The 14,976-nt window shown below is 46.9% G+C and overlaps 1 protein-coding gene and 1 long non-coding RNA gene across 7 annotated transcripts in view; one reads left to right on the top strand and one right to left on the bottom strand.

Moving 5' to 3' along the window:
- Positions 1–14,976, bottom strand: part of itpr1a (inositol 1,4,5-trisphosphate receptor, type 1a) — a 45,221-nt gene that overhangs the window by 26,851 nt on the left and 3,394 nt on the right. For all 5 annotated transcript variants that reach the window (XM_057031189.1, XM_057031192.1, XM_057031190.1 and 2 more), the window contains exons 4-33: positions 9,504–9,613; positions 9,017–9,103; positions 8,452–8,610; positions 7,499–7,597; positions 7,141–7,224; positions 6,873–7,019; positions 6,688–6,783; positions 6,540–6,584; positions 5,894–6,048; positions 5,358–5,457; positions 5,071–5,231; positions 4,848–4,989; positions 4,613–4,771; positions 3,940–4,112; positions 3,671–3,790; positions 3,382–3,579; positions 3,048–3,299; positions 2,834–2,975; positions 2,602–2,755; positions 2,339–2,529; positions 2,132–2,264; positions 2,006–2,060; positions 1,754–1,919; positions 1,472–1,630; positions 1,295–1,369; positions 1,075–1,212; positions 873–998; positions 551–751; positions 215–466; positions 11–136 (exon numbers count right to left, since the gene is read on the bottom strand). In XM_057031189.1, the coding sequence (XP_056887169.1) occupies positions 11–136; positions 215–466; positions 551–751; positions 873–998; positions 1,075–1,212; positions 1,295–1,369; positions 1,472–1,630; positions 1,754–1,919; positions 2,006–2,060; positions 2,132–2,264; positions 2,339–2,529; positions 2,602–2,755; positions 2,834–2,975; positions 3,048–3,299; positions 3,382–3,579; positions 3,671–3,790; positions 3,940–4,112; positions 4,613–4,771; positions 4,848–4,989; positions 5,071–5,231; positions 5,358–5,457; positions 5,894–6,048; positions 6,540–6,584; positions 6,688–6,783; positions 6,873–7,019; positions 7,141–7,224; positions 7,499–7,597; positions 8,452–8,610; positions 9,017–9,103; positions 9,504–9,613 (4,205 nt within the window). The remainder of the gene's footprint in view (positions 1–10; positions 137–214; positions 467–550; positions 752–872; positions 999–1,074; positions 1,213–1,294; positions 1,370–1,471; positions 1,631–1,753; positions 1,920–2,005; positions 2,061–2,131; positions 2,265–2,338; positions 2,530–2,601; positions 2,756–2,833; positions 2,976–3,047; positions 3,300–3,381; positions 3,580–3,670; positions 3,791–3,939; positions 4,113–4,612; positions 4,772–4,847; positions 4,990–5,070; positions 5,232–5,357; positions 5,458–5,893; positions 6,049–6,539; positions 6,585–6,687; positions 6,784–6,872; positions 7,020–7,140; positions 7,225–7,498; positions 7,598–8,451; positions 8,611–9,016; positions 9,104–9,503; positions 9,614–14,976) is intronic.
- On the top strand, positions 8,581–13,635 carry LOC130524777 (uncharacterized). 2 transcript variants are annotated; one of them, XR_008950243.1, is made up of 2 exons: positions 8,581–8,720; positions 12,453–13,635. It is a non-coding gene; the product is annotated as an uncharacterized LOC130524777 (long non-coding RNA). The 2 variants fall into 2 exon arrangements; XR_008950242.1 differs by lacking the exon at positions 8,581–8,720 and adding an exon at positions 10,351–12,359.

The following is a 14,976-nucleotide window of genomic DNA, read 5'->3' as shown; positions in this document are numbered from 1 at the left end:
CAATGCTTACCCGGCAGATGTCGACCAGAAAGTTCTCAAAGAGTTTCCACATGTGGTTGGAGGTGTAGATCTCTTTCATCTCCACCTCCGTGTCGACATAGCAGTGGTTTAGGAAGTTGATGTAAGCGATCTTCACCTGAAATGTTGGGATTCGGTTGAACACAGACGCTCTGTCAGAGGCGTCCATCAGGGCTTTGTCCGAGCGGTATCTCACCTCGGGAATACAGTCCTCATGCGTCACCACCCGCACGATGTCATCTAGAGGTAGCAAGGAGTTGCACTTGATCTCTGTGTAGACATTCTTGCCCTCCGTGCACACGGCCAGTAGCTCTACTAGGTGGATGTGGTACATCAGGGGACTGTTTTCATCCATGCGGTCCCGCTCCGATCGCATCATCTGCACCAGCGTCTGGAAGGAGGCGCGGTCGTTGTAGAAGACCAAAACGTCCTCGCCGGCGTTTACGAGCTGTCGAATTAAACACACACCTAGCTGTTCAGACGTGGACAGTCAGGCAGTTCAGCAAAGTCCACACATGTAACAAAGCACAACCTCAGCCATGACGATGTCCTGACACTTTTTGATGAACTTGTTCTCCGCTTTGACGATAGTCTGAAGGAATTTCAGATACTGAACGTTGCGCCCGTGCGTCTCGATGCAGTGGACAAAGTGCTGAACCACGCGCTCGTTTATCTCGCTGCACAGCTGGAAGTTGTTCATGAAGATGTGCTGCATGGTGATGGCTTCCAAAATCTGAGAAGGAAGAGAGCGGAGAGCCCGTTTAGAATCCTCACGGTTCAAAAGCCTGTCGCGGACCGAAGATCAGGTTCCGCTGCTGTGGCGGACGGCTCGGACTTCTGACGTATTCACTCACCCCGGGGTTGAGGAAGAGATTGATATGCTTGTGCAGCAGGGCTTGGTTCTGCTGGTTCCCAGCACAAAAGTTCTGCAGAAACTGGTGGGCTAATTTCATGATGTCCTGCATCCGCAAATCTTCTCCCTGGAGGGGAAGGTCGGCGATACTTCAACAAAGCCGGAGAAAAACATGGCTGCAAGAGAGTGAAATCTCTCGCTACCTTCTCGTATGGGATCTGAAGCAGCTCGAGAACAACGGCGTGGGCCCCCATGTTCCTCAGCAGCCTCTGCTGCTGCTTCTTGCTCTTCCTGCCTGACAGACCTTCTTGGACACACAACTTGCTGAGCCGCAGCAGGATCTGGTGGAGGACGGGAAGGAGTGCGAGGGCCGTCAGGTGTGTGAGAGAAAGTGTTTTGAAAACTGCCTGCTCGAATCTGTACCTCCTTCACCACCCTGTAATTGTAACTGCTGGTGCTTTCGGGTTTCTTTGTCTTGTCTGTGCCCACTGCATCACCCTGCCGTGAACACCAGAGACCAGCATTGTGAAAAATGACGAACGTGTGTAAAAACCCCGCTGAGTGGAAACAGAATTTTCAACGCTGCGCCAGGTACTGCACCAGTTTGTGCTCAGGCTCTCCTGCATCCATCCCCTCCTCGGAGCCCTGCCGCTTGTACACCCAGAGTTCGGACTTCTCCACGATGGAGCGAAGCTGGTCAAGGTCCGACTTGATTTGTTTGTAATTTTCCACATCCTGGCTGGTGACGAGCAGCTGGACCTGTGAATATCCAGACGGCACACAATTACTCAACATTTAACTCTTGACGTCTTCCCAGTTTCGGGGCTGGTGCGGCGTCAACCGCTTTTGTGCACCTAAACGTGAAGCAGCTGTTTGTGGTACCTGCTTGAAAGCCTGCAAAACCTCCTGCCTTTGGCTGAAATGCCTGAAGAGCAACTGGAGCGCTCTAGATACCAGTGGTGGATAATCATGCATGGTTAAGTGGAGCAGGACCCTCAAAAAGGTACGGCCGCCATGATCATCCAGGTCCAGTGGTGTGTTTTCTTCACTGGACACACACAGAAGGCACACATCCACATAAAACTATGTTTATTTTCCAGATATTTTACTGTTTCTTACTGAAACCAGAATTACCTTCCACCAAATATGCCTTCTGCCTGTTCTTCGATGTGTTCAAAATCCAAAGCTCCTGGAATAAAAAACACACACGCTCGAACAACATCCTCAGTCAGTAAAAGCAAAGCTGTGCAGTAGCCTCACCTGGCATGTTGTTCGGCCCTTCCACGGCTCCGCCCACAGTTAGCTCGGTCTGGGAGTTGCTCTCGTCGAATTCCCTCTTAAATATCGACAGCAAACAGGAGATCCTGTAGTCCAGCCGCACGTTCAAGATGAACTACAGGACGGAAGAAAAAAAGGGTTTTGTGAAAGTATTTTTTGGTGCGTGTGTGCTGTGCGCTTCCATGATACCTGCAGGATCTCTATTATCTTCAGCTTGGTGTCCATGACCAAAATGTCCTGTTTCTCGGGTTCGGTCTGGGTTTTAACTGTGTCTCTGCTGGTGCTGCTGCTTGAAGTCATGGGGAGAAAGCCCCCTCCTCTCAGGACGACGTGGGACATCAGCTCTCCCACACCGTGAATGGACTTCATCACATTGCTGCCTGGAAGTCCAAATATAAGACATCAGCTTCCCTCCAGAGACAAGCCGGTTCCATCTCCAGCATCCTTCACACCTTTACTCTCATCTTCTTTGTCCAGCTTGTTGAGACCGAAAATGGTACCGACGTGGACGCAGTCTAGAATGGCCAGCAGGATCTTGGTGAGTCTCAGCAGGTCACTGAAGTTGTAGAAGCCGAAGTAAATCAGGTTCCTTGCCAGGTTCACCACCTAAACCCATAAAGAAGCTCACGGCTTACATCGCCAATAAAATCTATAACAAAACAAGTGCGGCTGCGACGGGCTGACCTCAAACGTGAGCTTGTTCTTTTCTTTATCTGCGAACGGGAAACTCTGACAGACAACGTCTCTCAGGTAGTTCTCGACAAACTCCATGGTCTGACAGAAGCGCTCTTTAATCTCGTCCTTGGACGTCCCGTCGTTGTCATAGCTACAATACAACCACAAGAACTGAATCTCCAAAATTCCAGAGGCATCCCATCGCATTTTTCCGCCAACTCACTCGTCGATGGCGATCTCAGAGGGGATCTCAGACCAGAGCCGTGCATATTTGACCGGTGTGACTTGTTCCTGCGGATCGCGGTCCACATGCATGTGCAGCATCATGCGGCAGAACGAGGCTCGCAGGTCAAAGGGCAGGTCTTCGTCCGACATGCAGCGCAAGATTAGGTCCACGTCCAGCTGGCCGGAAATCTTGTTGATTGCCAGGTACTGCCGGTCCAAACACATCCTGGCAAACAGGTTCAGCTGGTATCTGCATAAACGGGAGAACCCAAACTGGGTTACACAAACCTTAGCTGAGCTCCACCTCGAGCCTCCCTCATAAGAGTAACCACCTGTAGTAACCGATCACTTCCTGGTCCTCCTTCTGACCCTCTTTGGCATCCTGGGCCAGCTCCCGAATGCTTTTACTGCGGATTTCTTTATTATTATTGTCCTTCCAGAACAGCCACACCTCCTCCTCGTCCTCCTCCGACTCCAGTGAGTTTTCTCCGAGCGGCGCTCCCTCGATCTCAAATCTCGACAGCACCAGCCTGCAAAGTTACGGGTTGTATCGGAAAAGCCAGGTTATCGTTGATGGAGAGTTGAGTAGATTGAAAAGTGCAATCGCTCGCGTCCACTCACTTAGTCTCTATGAGGATGTCTGCGTTAGCCTGATCCAGCACTGCATTGCAGATGAGCTCCTGGGTCACGGGGATGGACTTGTTCATCGACACGCACAAGTCTGACAAGTAGTCCAGGAACCTGGACACGCACACGCACACGCACACACACACATTATTTAATTCCCTCAGGTTCAAACCAGGAACTCATGCTTCCAGTCAGTGCATCAGGTGCGACTCACAGGACCGGTTCTATTTTTGATCACCAAATTGTGGCTCGCATGCACACACCTAGGCTCGCGGTTCTTGCGAACCAGGCTGACGAAGGTGTCGATCTCAGCGGCCGTGATGTGCTTCTCCAGCAGCTTTCGGTTGTTGTGGAGCAGAGCTGTGATTGTGTCCTCGGCCAGCACGTCATAGCCGATCTGCTTCTGCATGAAGCGGAACTGTTTGGCTATATATTCCTGGCGGAAACAGAGAAGTATGGTAATGAAAGCAAAATGACAGACGCAAGTGAAGGAAAAAGGACATATGCCTCTGACAGTGCCGCCTGTTTCTCCTCAATCTTGTTAGATTCGTGGGAATGACTTAACAGTGCCTGATGAGAGGCCATCTGTGGATCTCACAGTGCACTCACAATGGCAGCCTTCTCCCTTGCTGTAATTAAATGAGCCATCTAACAAGTATGCCTTAAGAGTTTTCCAGAAACGCATTCAATTCATTTCAGAGAAACGAGAATGCTGTATCTGACATTCACAAACAACCTTTGTACGTCATTTTTGCTGCAAACCTGACAACTGTGCACAGGAAAGTCAATTACACCATTTCTGGCCAAGTGTTAATAGAGTGAAAGTCCATTTCAGTAACCATTAGGGGCACATATGCACCTTTTCCCACCAGCCGCGGTGGTACATTCAGTGGTACATTTGCTCTCTGTGCTGGTGCTTGACCTCTCCGCCCGTACCTGATTTTTACGGTAGTCCTGCTGAGAGTGACGCAAAACGCGGTAACACAGTCGGCAGATGTGTCGGAAGGGGGCATGGCGCTGGTCGGCCAGCTCCTCCAGTCTCAGCATGGGTCCGTCCCCACTGTCTGTGAAGGGCGCCTGCAGCAGCTTGAAGATCTAAAACCAGGGATGTGGAGAAAGTGGCATTATAAGGCTGAAAACGGTGTCGGTTTGAATCCCGATGTAGACTGACCTGTTTGAGAATATTCTGTTCCCTCATGAGCTTCTGACGCTCCCTGTTGGGTTTGTTGACCATGATCTCCAGAACATCCTGGCCACTGTTGGGAATATCCACCACAAAAAACACCAAGTCCTCCAGAAGCTTCGTGACCGCTCTGATCCCCAAAGGAGAGAAGGCCAAAACGATGAGAAACAGCCAGCTCAAGAATCTGTGCTGCCTGCAGGCCTGTTAGTACCTCCTCTCGTTCTGCGTGATGGTGCCTTTTTCCAGCTTCCCAGCAATAGAAGCAAGCACTTTACTGGCATCATTAGCAAAGTCGAGGTCTCTCACCTCGGCAGGGGAGACGGGCACAATGGCAAAGGCCTCCTTGTCCTCTTTTAGAGTAGAGGTGCCAATCTTGAATCAGAGAAAAATGTAATAAATTGGATTTGTTGTTTATAGAACTACAATTTCTCTGCTCGGTCAGATGACCTCAGTCAGCAGAAGCTTTCTCTGGGAAAATTGACATGAAAATGTACTTACACGCAACATGACAGGCTTCTCCTCCTCTTTGTCGATTGGCTGATTGGTGCTGTGAACCCATGTGTTGGTGCAGAGGTGTCTGAGACGCACATATGAGTTCCTGCAAACACAATCCTATCATCTTTTTATTACTGTTGACATAAAAGTGCAAAGGCAGAAAATATGGAAATAATGTTTGAATGATAGGTTATTTTCTTCAGACTACAGTAGGCAATAAAAGGCCAGTTCACGGCTGCTTCGGAGAGTTAGGCTGTAATTTATCACCTGGGGTTTCAATGTTCAATAAATTAATTACTATATTTATATTTGTCACAAGTTGACTGGACTTCCTTTCTCAAACGGGTAATTTTTGGCACAAATGCCCCCGAGTTTCATGGAAAATATTTTGAGTCACATGAACTTTTTGAACTTTCCCCGTGAATAGGGACACCCGCGTGTTATCACACACTACAGTGTAGCCATTGCTATGCAACACACATACACAGTAATTTATTGTGTTTTAAATCATGACCTAATTAAAGTGATGGCTCTCCTACCTGGGCACCAGGGAGTCCCCCCCTCTTAGCGTGGTAGGGTCGAGCTCAAAAATGGAAGAGATGTCATTCCCGTCAGGGACAGACACAAGGGTGTACATGACCTTGTCCTGAACGTTCCTCAGCCGGGCTCGGAGGGCTTCCTGCTCCAACTCCAGCTGAAGTCCAAAAGGAGCACTTTGAAACTTACTTATTAATTGTACAGAATACTTATGACAAGTTAATCAGTTCGACTAATTCAGACACTTTGCAGTTGCTTGCTGGTTGTGCATAATTCATTACTATAATTTACTGCAAATGGGTGGCAACAAACTCAAAAGGAGAGTGAGCTGATCCTAGTTCAGTATTCACAAGCGGTATAGGATAGAAACCCTTACTGTGATATGCTGACATCTGTCGGCCACTAACGGGTAATACACCAAGTGTCGAAAATATAAAACCAAACAGTTCAGCAAAGGTTGGGAATGTTCTTTTTGTATGTTTAGTTAATTAAGTACCATTACTTTAGTGCCTCATTGGAACACAGCGACTATATAGATTATTTATAGATGTTTTCTGTTCAAAAAATATTTGCAAAAAATAAGCCTAGAACTAGAAACAAATATTGTTCATCTGGCAGCTGCATTACAGTGCAGTTTGGCCCACTTACAGGGGATCGTGATTCCGGACCCTCCTCTTCATACTCTGGATTCACCTATTTAAAGAAAAAAATCTTATATGACCAAATATTGCTATATGTAATATCCGTAGAACACAGTACTTTTTTGAGTTAAATCTAAACTGTGAAGTCCACTGACCTCTGCAGCCAGGTAGTGCCCAGTGGCCAGGTGCTTGAACCTGAACAGACTGTTCCAGTAGCCAGCCCCCCCTCGACACGGATCGTGCTGCACAACCTGATATCACAGTGCACAGCAGTTACACAGATGAGATTTCCTGATATGCTGTAATTAGTAAAACCACTGCCAAGACTATTGGGTCTCACCTCGACTTCCCACAGTGCTTTGCTGCTGGTGGCCGACGTTGCAGACTGACGTCCGGTAGTGCGCAGGAAGACATACTGTTTTTTCCTGTGATCGTCACACGTGAGAAACTTCTCCTGCTCTGCGTGAAATAACCGCACAACGTCACCCTAGACAGGACAGAAGATTCTGTTACTGTCAAACAATCACGATACATTTGAATTAAACCTCACCACGTGTGCAGAACATGATGAAATGTTGTTATAGAAATGTTGCTGCTGAGAGACGAACCCCTTTCAAAACGATCTCTTGGTTATCGCTCCATTTCATAAACAGGACGATTTTCCAGCTAGTGTTACAGTTGACCGAGTTCACCTAAAAAAAAAAACAATAGCAATTGGTGCAAAACATGAGCACTACCCTTAGTTTCATTTTTCTTATCCAAGTAAAATAATTTACAACAAATCTCTTGAAGATTTTTTTGAAACAAACTAATATGAACTGGAGATACTGCGTTAGCCTTGTTTCAGACAAACAAACCTGCAGTGTTTTTAAGTCAGGGAGCTAACAGCTGAGCACCGCTTCTGAGAAAACCAGTTAGAAATGGGTTCAAAATGATCTGACTACAGAAGAGAAGTTGTTGGCGAACCTCGTTGCATCCTGGATTATCCACCAGCTGGTGCGTGCTGGCGTGCAGCGGCTGACCGGCGTTCACTGGGTTCAGAACCACTTTGTCTCCAATCACCACCTGCATTCACATGGAACATTGTGGAAAAGCCAAAAAGGCGAAACAAGGCTGAGGTCGGCCATTTAGAGGAACCAAAGAGAAAAACATTGAGGCGCATGATGAAAAAATATTTGTATTTCAATCCTGGAATCTGTCCCAGGACCTTTGAACCGCTGCATCACCAACCCGCCCTCATCCCGGGACGCTGGGGATACCCGGCCCCTCCTTCCTCCATCATCCTCCTCTTCTTCCTGCCAATAATCATCTGTTTATGGTCAGGCCAACTGCCTCGCCTTAGGATGTCTGGTGGCAGCATAATGTGACAGCGGCGCTGCACTTTCACACCACCCACACCTCCTCCATCACATCTGATGCCACTCCAGCCAAGGACTAAGGCAGATTTGAGTGGATTACCCAAGTCTTCCTTCTTACCCTCCGGGACACTATTCCTCTGTGCTCCAGAAAGAAATTAACAATCTGTTGGGCTCACTTTACATTTGTGAGGAAAAACTAAATCGATGGGGAAAGTTACTGCATTTGGATCTGGGCCTGTATCATTTTTTTAAATCTTCTGCCTCTACGTTACTTCAGCCTAATGGCTGCTGCTTCTCGGGCCCTCAGCCATACCTAAACTGGGAGGAGCCAACCAGCGGAGCCCGTTTTTTTCTTGTATCTCAGTCTGTCCTTGGCCACCAGCCCACAGGACCGAGGGGCGGTGCCAAGGAACCCTGCATCAAGCTGGAATGCTGAGGTCGGGGATTAAGATCGCACCTGCATCTGCAGCCTTCATCAATCAGTTCTGTGACATGCATGTAAGCAAACATCGCTCAGCCAATGAACGACGCCCGCGTACACGCGCGCACGGGATGACTCACGCTGTCTCCGATGGAGCGCAGTTTGTAGAAGGGCTGGATGTAGAACCAGGAGCCCTCATTTCCTGCTGTGTCCAGCATCACCCTCATGGCATTCTTCTCAAGCAGAGCGGGTAGACGCTTGTTCACCGTCAGGTACTTGTTGCTCTTCAGGTGGAGGAGCTGCGACACGCGGACAAAAGATTCACCTCATCACTCGTAAAATCTGTGGATTAACGCAGCCGACATCTTTAAGTGAGGGTGCCAAAAAAAAAAACCTCATCAGCAAGGAGGTTAGAAGCTAAATTTACACTAAATACCAAAGACATGATGTTCATATCAGAATCACAATCTGCTCCAGTGCGCTCACCCATAAATGGAATGTGAGCTGCACACAAATGTGTGACGACACTATTCGCCATAACAGAATCTGCTGTATATATATATACATATGCACACGTATAACTTTAGTACACGTTGTGGGTCTTTATCACGCATTGATGGCGATGTATGTGGCGAATAAATGAAATATTCATGTTCTGACAGGCCCGTGTGCAGGTCCGTGTTTTGGTGCTGCTCGGGGGCAAACCTGAATGACGTTCCCGTACTGAATCACTGTTCCAAGCAGCTTTTTGTTCTCAGAGTCATTCTGCTTCTTCTCCAGGTCGGCGGCATGCTGGAAAGCAAAAGATGATGGTTAAAAAAAAGAAGATTAAAATAAGAGTAATTGCACAAGTGAACACTGTGTGGGTGCAACTGTACAGTTGACAGGGCCCAGTTTAAGGCAGGGAACTATCAGTTAATCCAATTTAGGTAATCAGCAGAAGGGTGTCTGAGCAGACATCTCTGCAGGCATTAGAAATGCAGCACTGCTGACAATCTGGTGATCAGGCGGCTTTAAATGGAGCAGGAAGAGAGGAGGCAGAAAGGTAAAACATGCACACCCCTAACAGGAAGGGTTCTCAGCAGTAGCTGCTGTTTCTCTTCGGTCTGCGAGATGCCGCCAACACACATAAATGAGGGCAAAGGGGTCTGCGATGGCGGCACGGACGTGCACGTGTCATCACTTTGCTCACATGCAGCTTGTTGAGGAGCACAGCGTCGGTGTTCCCTCCAGGCTTCGCCGCTTTCCAGAACTGCTTCTGGGCCGAGTAGCGGTTCATGGGACACAGTCTGAACAGGCAGTCTGCGCAAAAAAAAAGGTGTGATGGAGACAAACACACACAGAAGCATTGCAACTGGCAGGTTAACCACAGCCACGCAGAGCAGGACAGAAAAAAACTCTGTAGCAACAGCTTGTCACATGGAACCAAATAAAGGCTCTGAATGGGCTTCAGAAATCAGCCCTGACAAATGCAGCCTGACAAAACTCACACACACTCTCTGTGAGGACATCAGGTATGCCCCAGCCCCTTATACTAACCCTAACCATCCCAACTAACCCCCTAACCCTATCTCTAACTCTCTCTAACCTAAACCCAATTTTAACCTTAACCTTTAAACCATGTCTTAACCCTCAAAAAGAGTGTTGAAGTTCCCAAAAATGTCCTGACTTTGTTTGTAGAATGAGTTTTTTGGTACTCAGTAGATAGCAAGTACAACACACACACACACACACACACACACACACACACACCTCATATTCATGTGTTTGCTTTCAAAGAGATCAAAAGAGTTTGTCTGCCAAAGGGAGGAGATAGAGACAAGGAAGCGTCTGTGTGTGTGTGTGTGTGTCTGGGGGGGGCGGGGGTGGGGGGTGGGGGGTGGGGGTGTGTGTGGGGGGGTGTACTCTATGTGCTGCTCATTTTCACTGGTACAGTAAAAGCTGGCAAAATTTGCATGTGGATGTGTGTTTCTGGATAACGGACTTCCTGTTCCACAGCTGAAGCTGTGTGTGTGCTGGGTGGGGGGGGTCACGCCGACTGTTTAGTTCAGCTAAACGCACATGAACACTTTTATGATCGCTCTCCGTGAAGGCTTTGAAGTAGCCCGTCCGTCTGAGATCTGTCTTTCCTCTGTCTTCACCTTACACCAGAGGGGAGGGGGACCACTGGTCCATCCTCTCCCTGTGGTTTCTCTCTCCTCCTGCTCTGGCTGCAGTAACATGACCAAATAAGGCCCGCAAAGAGAAAGGGAGTGGGATGACCAAGGAAGACAGAAGAGGGTGGGGACTCTCTATCGCCCCCCCCCCCCTAATTTTCAATCATCCCTACTTCCCCTTCCTGAATTCCTCCGACCCTTCTCGCGCTGCGCTCTCTCCCGCTCGGTTCACGCCGTGTCTCGCAAATCTTCCTCTTCTTCCTCCTCCACTTCATCAGATACGGTTTACTTTAGCGGGACCCCAGACATGGCTCGAAAAACAAAGAGTGGGAAGTGAGAGAGAAAAAGGGGGAAGCTGAAGAGAGAGAAGGAGCGTGGAATACAATGGTTGTACAGATTAGAGGAACCCGAAATGAACGGCACTGGTCCCCTGATGGTGATCTGCTGAATTAGAGGAGTCTGTGGGAGATCCTCGAACTCCTGTGGGATCTCACTATTATAATATAATATTTAGCACTGTTGAGGCTCAGAAACAAAGACCAGCTGTTCCCCACACTCTCACAGGAGAAAATCTGACAGCTCCGAGCAAAAGTATGATAAAACAAATACAGACACAAAGCTTTGTTGAGGGCAGATCATGAGTCTGTTAAAGAGACACAGGGACAACAGTCTTTTCAGAACCCCAAAGGTCCACTGTTGAGACAATTTTGCCTAACAACATCGTTCTTCAGCGCTCTGTTTATACTTTCCAAATAGTGTTTTAAGGCCTTTCGACAGGAGTGCTGCGATTGCATGTAAAACTGCAGCATTCTGCCATCTGTTGCTTGTTAAATTCAAGAAAAAGTCTTCATAAAGTTTACTGAGATGGTTTATGGGGGCTATAATACCAATCCATCAGGCCCAATGCCCACCCCTGTCTTTAATACAATTTCCATATTTTTAATTAGTTGACTCCAATGTTGCAAGTACCAAAAATCTTGTTTAAATCTTTTGAGTGATGCTGTAATGGGCAAAAATAAATCAGTTCAATTATTCTGCTTGTTATACTACAGAGTGTTGGGGGTTTGGCGACACCTAGTGGTAAAGGTTGGTATACAGCTCTGCCAAATAAGGCTCGATGACAAAAAAAATCGGTATTTTTTATAAACATTTAATAGATTCACATAGGCATGCTGAATGATTTATAGGACTCTGGTGAGTGGATCTCAAGAGCCACAAATGACTCAAAGGCATCAGCAACACTGGTCTTTGGCCGTGCATGTTTCAGCATAAAAGCTCATAAAAGGCCCCACAACTGACAAACACCACCAGATTTAAGAGGGTGAAGGGGATGATGCTTGTAGCCATGGCAACCTCGGAAACTACATAGACGATGTTTGGGCAACAGAGATGACTTTGCAAGGAAGTGGCTGGCTAATTGCCTCAAGCCTGTCAGAAACCTTCAAGAAAATTACAAAAACGGTGGGAGACGAGGAAAGACCGGTGTGTTTACTGTGTCTAAAAATGTTGGCAGGACAGCATGAAGCCAAATAAATGAAGGCGTCACTTAAAGACATTACACCCCAGTCACGCTGATCAGCCGCTTGAGTTTTTTCGGCAAAAACGTGCCGAATATTGGCAACAATCATCCCGCTTTGGTCTATATTTCTTTCTTTTTTTGTTTTCTTTAATATTAATAAGGATACAATGTTATGCAGAGGTGTACTTATAACAATTTCATAGACAAATGATACTAATTATAGTCACGGCGGGGGGCGCAAAATGTTTTCTTCTTCCTAGGGGGGGCGTAACAGAAAATAATTGAGAAGCACTGACCTACAGTAATTACACAGAAACCTGCAATAAGCTGAAAGCGTCGGTCAGAAAAAAAAAGGCCTGGAGACACACACGTGGTGAGAAACACTTAGAGTATCTCTTATGTCAACAGTATCTTTGGTGTTCTGGTTTATGTAAAAACCCCTTTGATTTTTTTTTTTCTGCTACAGATATCAAGAGAGGAAGCAACTAATCTTTTGCCCCGCATCCCAGATAATGATTGAGCAAACAGACAGCGGCTTCCCTTGACCGTTTCCTGTAAGAACCCTCTGCTTCTGACAGACAGGAAAGCAATATCTGTGGTTACTAGGACGCAACCCTCTGCCAGTGTCTATTTATAGTAGAGGCTCCAAAGTTTGCTGGAGACGCTAAGGTTTAAACGCGTTGTGAAAAAGACATGAGAGGGGTTGCCAAGTCAAGAAGATGCCATCATGGTCTCAACTAGCTCCAAATTTGGTAAAGAACCCATGGCGCTGATAACAAACAGGACCTGTTGTTCCGTCTGCTAGTTAATCTTCATAAAACTTATTGTCTTAAAATGGCCAAGGCCGCCGAGGGACGATCTGCACGACGATCATTTCAAACAGAACAGCCCGTCGCTGCAAAGTGCCGCCGAACCGCGCGCCGCGCATGTGTGTAGGTGTGTGTTAAATGGTATTTCTTGCAGTGAAAACCACATCCTGCACTCAGAAGCAGCGGTTTGCATGAAATATGATGAGCAACAGCTGAGTATCTGTGTTTACATTTGCAGGAAATGTAAAGCATGCAGGAATCCCCAGGATGTATGTTTCTGCTTCCCAACCACAGCCTCCTGGAGAAGGCGCACGATGCCGATGAGGACTGTGCAGCAGTTTAGCGTGATGACGTCACCTGCTTTGGCCTCATGCGCTTTATAGCAACACAAAATATTATTACCCTGCTAGCAATGTGCACTATATACATAACAATAATTCTGTTTGATCTGTAATAAACGTCATATTTGTCTGATAAGATAAAGATTTTCATCTGCAGAAGCCCTCTTTAAAAAGCCCAACTGTCAAATAAAAGTTAACTGGTGATGACAGACATCCACCCATCTGTTTTCTGTTTACAAAAACAGGAGGTACTGGAGTCTATGCCAGTATTAAATGGTGTGAGGCAGGAATACACACACATACACACACTCATTGGGAGTGTTCAATCAACCTAATGTACATGTTTTTGGACTGTGCTAACCATTGTATCACCACGTCATCTCCTCAGATGTTTTTTTATAGTGAAATGGCCACATATTTGATCCACCATGGTCGAATTAAAATATGTATTTGATTTCAAAATAACACATATACACACTTATAATCTATGAGAAGGCATTTTAGAGAACTGTGGTGCTGCTTTGGCACATTCACTGAGCTAAGCTAACTAGCAGCAGGTGAGCCTTCCTTCTGTTATAGGCCATGCAGCTCCTCATCAACATTTAGCTTCATCTGTACTCATGTATATTTCCATCTTTGCCTCTCTGAACAGGGGCCACTGTCAGCAACGTGAGAGCCACTTAAGGTCGGGACCAGCTGATGTGTGAAAGGATTTTCTAGTGTTACTTCATCAGCAACGTTGGGCAACACATGCATCAGCAACAAAATGCAAACTGCAACCATTTTTCAGCTGGCTTCTGGTATTCAGATCTGCTGCATAGCCAAGGATAGACATAGACATTACCGCAGGCCACCCAGAATAAAGTCACCGCCCGTGGAGACAAGCAAGACAGAGACTTCTCAGAAACATCTAAGAAACTATCAAAACGGCCCAGAACTCCGTCCAATCAAACATTCACAAGATGTGACAGAATCATGGATAGAAAATCCAACAACACACCCAGGAAACCCCCAAAGATCACTTGCAAATGTTCACACACGTTGTTTCAGCGGCTTTAGAAGCAGATTGATTTAATAGCTGTTCAGCTTTTGGTCAGATTTGGAACAGGGTTTCTTTTTTATTCAGCGCGCCATGTGATCTTGTGATGTGTTTCTTAGCAAAATGGGAAGTGAACCAAATGTGGGAGGAGAGATAACGGTGTTGGGCAATGCGTCAGTGAAAGCCTTCCTAAATCGGCAAGACAACGGGCACCTGCTGGCACTTCACAGTGCCAAGAACTGTCGCTCGAAAGACTCTTAAATCTACAGGTTTAAGGTCAAACATCATAGGAGAATATTTCAGAAGACGCACATGATCTTAGTCCAGCTAAACACAAACTGGAGTGCTGAGATGTTTCTGCCTGCAGGGCCTGATATCAAGGTTGGACAGAAAGTCAACAAATGTTATCTGCCATGTTTTTTGTTATCAGCTACATGAAATGATCACAAAAGGCGAGCGAGAGTCACAGGAGTGGGACATCAGTGCTACCCAAGCGGGGGTCGGAGGGGACCTTTGATATGATAAAGGCCGTCTGGACAGGGCTCATTTCAAAGCGCTCTGCTCCTTAAATACGGCACAATTATCATCACGCTCTTCAAACAGCAGATATAAAAATGCACGGTCCCTTTCTGATGACATGTCGCGTCGCTGCGGGCTTTACAGCCATTAAAACCTGCACAGTAATGCATCTGAAAGTACAGGAGCAAAAAACATAAATATCTTAAATACAAGTCGTGCTAGGAAACCCTCAAAAAACCCGTGGTCTGCGTGCACGGTGTCGAGTCAGGCGTGTCTCCGGGG

The sequence above is a fragment of the Takifugu flavidus genome, chromosome 4 (assembly GCF_003711565.1).
Source record: "Takifugu flavidus isolate HTHZ2018 chromosome 4, ASM371156v2, whole genome shotgun sequence".
Classification (NCBI taxonomy): Eukaryota; Metazoa; Chordata; class Actinopteri; order Tetraodontiformes; family Tetraodontidae; genus Takifugu; species Takifugu flavidus.
This window is presented reverse-complemented; position numbering and strand designations above follow the sequence as displayed.